Consider the following 6,268-nt stretch of genomic DNA (forward strand, 5'->3'; position numbering starts at 1 on the left):
CAGCTGGAAGATGGACGTACGCTCTCCGACTACAACATCCAGAAGGAGAGCACTCTGCACTTGGTGCTCCGTCTCCGTGGTGGAAACTAATGCCTTCTTTTGATCTTTCTTCTTTAGCACGGCTCATCTACGGTTGAGTGGCCTGCATGGCGTTGGGACGGTTGTTTTATCGGTTTTATGACACGGATAAATTGGGCATACCTTAGGGTCACCATCTTCTATGGTGCCTTGCGACATTCTTTCACCTAGGAATCAATCCAATAATTATATTCCACCTGATATCTTGCTTGCACCGTTGCCTGTAGTTTCAGTAGGACCGCCCGAGGTACGACGTCACGCTAGCATAGACGTGGTCCACATGCAATTCAGGACGGCGTCCACCACCTTACAGATCGTATGAGACGAAACTAGATAGAAATTGAAATAGCTTCATCTTCATCTTCATCTGCCTATACAATAGCTAACGAGTAACTAATAGACATCGCATGTGAGTCACCGTCTTCGCCACCCGTATCATAGCACGTGACTATACCCTCCCAAGGCGGCGTGGGACAGGAAAGTAGCTTCCATTTCATGAAATCGACCTGAGAGAGCAGTTGCAGACGTGTAACACGCTGGAGATGTGAGCATCAGTCGTGATGCCCTCCTACTTCTACCACATTGCGATCGAATTATTTGCTCGCCCGCACTCTGACCTCCACGGCACATACCCAGGCGTGGACAAGCACTCGACGTCGCTATCCTTCGACTCCGCATGCGAAGCTCTACTCCCGTTCCAGAAGCGCCCCCGACACTCACCGTGGGCACATCGATCCTCTCGTCATCAAGCGCATGGGAAACACCCACGCCCCTCATCCAACAATTTCGCCGAAACCCACGGCTCAGACTCGACTACCAACGTCACAGACCCCCGTACCCCTCCCCTCTACACGACTTCGTCCACAAGCGCATCCGATCTTGAGAGAGATCTCAGGCTTGATAAAGTATCCATCGAGTGCATTGATATGATTCCATCGGAGCAGGACACCAGTGCTACGAAGCGGACGGGCTGGAAGGACGCAAAGGATAACCCCATCGCGACCGGGATCGGCACGGATATCTTGGGAGGACTACGCACGAAAGGCAAATACATCCCGCTGGACAAGAGCACTTCGGACAGTGTTTGGGGAATTGTGCATCTATACCGAGATGCTCAGGAGACGCCGTACCTGACAGAAGAGGACTACCCCTCGTATTTGAAAGGTTCAGCGGCTGCGGCGAGGACAACGTACGATGAAGTGGGCGGCAGCAGTAGGCCCCCGCGCCCAGAAGAACACATGCCAGATGAGGATTGCACGACGTTATGCATCCTAGCCGTCCCTTCCTATATGTCACCATCCGACTTTTTGGGATTCGTGGGTGAATCGACTATGAACGATGTCAATCACTTTCGCATGATCAAGACCGCTCGAGCGAACCGGTACATGGTCTTGATGAAGTTTCGCAACGGGAAGAAGGCCAAGGAATGGCAGAAGGACTGGAATGGAAAGGTATTCAATAGCATGGAGGTAAGTGCATCATGCATTGCTTCATGCAGATCCACGGCTGCGATGCTAACGCGCCCTTGCTTCAGCCCGAAACCTGTCATGTTGTCTTCGTAAAGACCGTCGAAATACAAGCCGTTGAGCCAGGCGCGCTGTCTGGATCACAGAGCGGTCTTCTTTCCCCACACGCTACAACGAGCCCTGTGCGGACGACGCCTATTTCGACCACTCAGTCAAGCTCCATACCTTCTGCTACTCTCTCTACCAGGCCGCTGGCGCCTCCTACCCCTGCGCTTATCGAATTGCCAACATGTCCCGTGTGTCTGGAGCGTATGGATGAGACCACCGGCTTGCTGACTATCATATGTCAGCATGTCTTTCACTGCACATGTCTACAGAAGTGGAAAGGAAGTGGCTGCCCCGTATGTCGATACACACAAGACGACATCCGGCGGAACAGTCAAGCCGCATTATACGATGATGAACCAGCCGAGTGCAGCGTGTGTCACTCGGACATTAACCTCTGGATCTGCCTCATTTGCGGAAATGTCGGCTGTGGACGCTATGACGGGGCTCATGCATTTGCGCATTACAAGGAAACGGCGCATGCCTTTGCAATGGATCTCTCTACGCAGCGCGTCTGGGACTACGTCGGCGATGCCTATGTGCACCGCATCATCCAAAGCAAAACCGACGGCAAGCTCGTGGAACTTCCAGCAGCCGACAACAGTGCGCTCGACCCACCCGACTGGACAGACGCCGTTCCGCGGGAGAAGCTGGAGAACATGAGCGTGGAATATACCCATCTACTTACTAGTCAACTTGAAAGCCAACGGGCCTACTTCGAAGAGGTAGTCGAGCGTGCCGTGGACAAAGCATCTCAAGCCAGTGCCGCTGCCTCTTCCGCGCAGGACGCAGTCGAGAAAGCCACCGCCAGCTTGAAGAGCCTGCAGGCGCAATATGACACCCTGACTAGCGAGATTATCCCCGGGCTGGAGCGCGATAAGGCGCGGGCCGAGAAGCGCGCGGAGAAGTTCGAGACGATGACGCGCAAGATGGAGAAAGAGTGGCGAGAAGAGAAGACGATGAATGAGAATCTCATTGAACGGGTTGAGCTTTTGAAGTCCGAGGTGGAGAGTCTGAAGCTTGCGAATGCGGATTTGACGGAGCAGAACCGGGACCTCACTTTCTTTATCAGCGGGTCGGCGCGACTGCAGGATCAGGGCGATGATGTGGTGCAGGGAACAGTCAGTGTTCCTGAACCGGAGAAGCCGAAGAAGAAGGGGAAGGGGAGGAAGAAGTGATTGAGGGGGGATCTTATCCTAGGCTCGCCGGTTCGAGTCGATGGATCAGCATGCAGCAGGTCTATTGATACAACACAATCCACGTATATCACTACATTAGTATAACAGCACCAATGCAAGAAAGAAGCTAATGCACTGAAACACCTATCTAATGCTATGACAGTAACTCAAGCACTGCATCTATAGATACATATCGTACACCACCCTGGCACCTAGTAGTAATATACAATCCCACCTCCTCAACAACTTCCTACTTCCTACTACGTAGTAAGATTACTCCCCCTTCCTAACCGCCCAAAAATAATTCCCCCAACTCTCCGACCCCTTCACCAACTTCCACCCCAACCCAGGAAAATACACCACACCTTCACACCTCCACCTCGCCCCCTCCAACGCCTCACTACCCCCCCTCACAGCCCTCCCATCCACCCCCCTCATCAACCCCTCCTGCACCCACCCCTCCAACTCCCCGGGATTCACAAATTTCTTCCACTCATGCGTCCCCCTCGGCACGACACCAATCGGCCACGGCGCCTCCGCCACAACCTGATTAACCAGCCACGAGGGAAATGTCCTCGCGATCGTCGACCCAATCAACCATCCGCCCGGCTTCACCATAGATAGACAATTCGACAGGAAACTCTGCGGTGTGATCGACCCGGGGATATTATCGATATGCTCGAGCACTTCGAAGAGAGTCACGATGTCGAATCTCCTCTCTTCGGGCTGTAATGTGGGGATGAACTCCTCCAACGACGCATTCACGTACTTGAACCGCCCGCTATCCAGGTGCGCTTGCACGGACGGGTCGAGACGTGCATGGTCCCGTGCGATCTTGATCAGCGTGGGGCTGGGGTCCAGGGCTGTTATGCTGGCCGCGCGGGTGCGTGTCAGAGAAGTACCACCACTAGTAGCTTCTGATGATGCAGAAGGTGAAGAGGCTGGGATGATTGTGCGCGCTAGTGACTCGGCGAAGATACCCCCTCCGCAGCCGATGTCGAGATATCGGAGGTTGTTTCTGTTGTGGGTGTTGGCGGGGTCCATGGGTGAGGATGGCGTCGTGCTGCTTATCGGGGTGGATTCGGCGAGGCAGGAGGCGATGAAGTCGTGGCGGACGGGGTTCATGAGGTGCAGGACGCGGGAAGGGCCTTGAGGATCCCACCATGATGTGGCGAGGGAGGAGAAGTGGGATAGTTCGTTGGCGGAGACGGAGGAGTGGTGTCGTGTTTGGGATTTGGGGACGGTTGTGGTGGGAGTGGTGGTGGTGAGGGCGCGGAGGGTGCGGAGGAGGGTCGTGGTGGTGGTTGAGGTTGGTGTTGGGCGGAGCATTTTGGCAACCGGGTTGGATTTGGTTGTGTTGGATTGCGAGTATTTTGTAGATTGGTTTGTTCGGAGGTTTTTGAGGTATGGTGGTTGTATTTTGGGTGGTAGGGTGGGACTGGCGGGTGGTGTTAGTTGGGATTTCGTTGTAATTGCATGAAATATATTGGTATATACCTAGGGGAATGTGTTGGACGCGCCGCGCATCGTCAATGGCAGATCAATCAAGCTGAATTAGCTGCAGCGCTGGTCTGGCAGAATTGAAGCCGAAAGTTGCGATATTGCGGATGCGGATGTTGTTTCGGGGAAAACAAACATGCCAAGGCTGGGTGTTTGTTTGGTTCTGTCTGTCTGTCTGTCTGCCAGGCAGGCAGGCAGGTACTGCTTACTACTCACATTTAGATTTGTTTGGAGGCCTGTTTGCTGTTTGCTCGCAAGAATGATCGCATCAAATATGATAGATCAACTCTCTTGATCAGATACAATGTCTTATGTCTGGAATACATCCTCGGCTGCTTTCCGTGCATCGTGGCGTGCTGCATTGCCCATCCTCATATTGTATATATCGCGCACAGCAAATTGAGGCGATCAGGCTACCAACTTCTACTGTTTGCCTGCTACGATGGCTGACTTGCTTACTTACTTACTTACTTAACCATAATACAATAACTGTACCTCCCACAAGGTACCAGTACAACATCCACCGCGTACAATACTGCTTGCTCCAAATGAGAGAGAGAGAAGAAAAGAAAAAAGCGAAAAAATCAAAAAGAGAAATGTGGCACCTCAATATACACAGCACAACAATACTTATTGCTAATAGAATATTCCCTCACATTCTTTCTTCCTTTTCTTTTCCCCCCCGTCACGAACAACAACAAACGGAGAATCCACAATCTCCCAAACACAGAATAAAACTCCGTCGGTGAACCATGATTCCAGCCAACTAACTGAACTAGTTTTCATTCCCCACTTAAGGGAGTTGTTCTACGTGTCTTCTGGAAGCATACTCTATCCATACCTGTCGAGTTCTCGACGTTTTTATGGAGTCTACCTAATTTGTTAGTTGGTTAGTACGTGGTGTTGCTAGTCAGGGTTATGGGGCCGGCGGTCTGGGCCAATTTTCCTTTTCCTTTTCCTTTTCCTTTCTGTGCCGTACGTAGTCTAGTACAGTAAGTAGTACTCCGTAGCTTGATGGATTCTGGTTTTCATTGGGGGTTTTCTGTTGCTCCAATTCAGAGGGAGGGATGGGATAGGATCCAGATGGTTGGTTAGTTTGGTCCATCTTATTTTTTTCTTCCTTCTTGTTTTGTCTTGTCTTGTCCCGTCTCTTCTCGCCTCTCTATCCCTTATTTTTCTTTTCTCCTGGTTTTGTTGTATTGTATGTCTCATTAAGAATTGATAACTACTAGCTGAATAATAAATGACAAACCATGGGATAGTTCTAGGTTCTCTCATTACGAAAGAGAAATGAATCATCAGCCGCCCTTTTCCTTCTGTGTAGATACTCTCGACTTACCCGGTGCGGTTTAAGCTATATGTTAGTATAGTTTAAACATTAAGCACTACTCTGTTATTCCCTTACCCTAACAGACTAGTCAGCTTAGTCTCGGGACGGGACTCGTTTTCATGATGCCGGTGAAGATCATGATGAGCGTGCACTATCTGCGTAGAGTTAAGTCTGAGTTGGTTTGTCTGTCTGTCTTGCTTTCTGGGCGGGATTGATTCTTGGGGTTGTCGATCAGGAAATGGAACCGGCTAGAGAAGGGGAGGGAAGGGGGGGAAGGTGGAAAATGGGGCATGGTGGTTGCCACTATGACTGCTATGGTATGGAGAAAAATACTCCTAGTTTGTATGGAGTAGCTCCATATTGGTGGTTAGTACTTCGTAGTAGTGTCGGGGAAAATAAGGATACGATGATGGTGATGGTGATGATGCGGTGTAGTACACAGCAGTATGTGTGTGACTGACGGAGTAAAGTAATACGCGTTATATACCGAGTTGGGATGGATGACATGGTGCTAAGAAGGTGAAAGTGGTGGTTGGTAATCGGATGCTCTCCGTAAGTACTAAGTTCTTCTTGTTCTGCCATCTCTCTTCCCCTATCCGATGGAAAACGGA

At 51.1% G+C, this 6,268-nt stretch overlaps 2 protein-coding genes across 2 annotated transcripts; one reads left to right on the top strand and one right to left on the bottom strand.

Annotated features, from left to right (window-relative positions):
• Nucleotides 1-638: 638 nt before the first annotated feature.
• Nucleotides 639-2,827, top strand: AKAW2_30341S (putative RING and UBP finger domain protein; the record flags this gene model as incomplete). Its single annotated transcript, XM_041686844.1, has 2 exons — nt 639-1,547; nt 1,613-2,827. 2 exons carry the CDS (start codon nt 639-641, stop codon nt 2,825-2,827), a joined length of 2,124 nt encoding a protein of 707 aa, XP_041540788.1.
• A 273-nt stretch (nt 2,828-3,100) lies between these two features.
• Nucleotides 3,101-4,156, bottom strand: COQ3 (3-demethylubiquinone-9 3-methyltransferase; the record flags this gene model as incomplete). Its single annotated transcript, XM_041686845.1, has 1 exon — nt 3,101-4,156. One exon carries the CDS (start codon nt 4,154-4,156, stop codon nt 3,101-3,103), a length of 1,056 nt encoding a protein of 351 aa, XP_041540789.1.
• Nucleotides 4,157-6,268: the final 2,112 nt, after the last annotated feature.

The sequence above is a fragment of the Aspergillus luchuensis genome, chromosome 3 (assembly GCF_016861625.1).
Source record: "Aspergillus luchuensis IFO 4308 DNA, chromosome 3, nearly complete sequence".
NCBI lineage: Eukaryota > Fungi > Ascomycota > Eurotiomycetes > Eurotiales > Aspergillaceae > Aspergillus > Aspergillus luchuensis.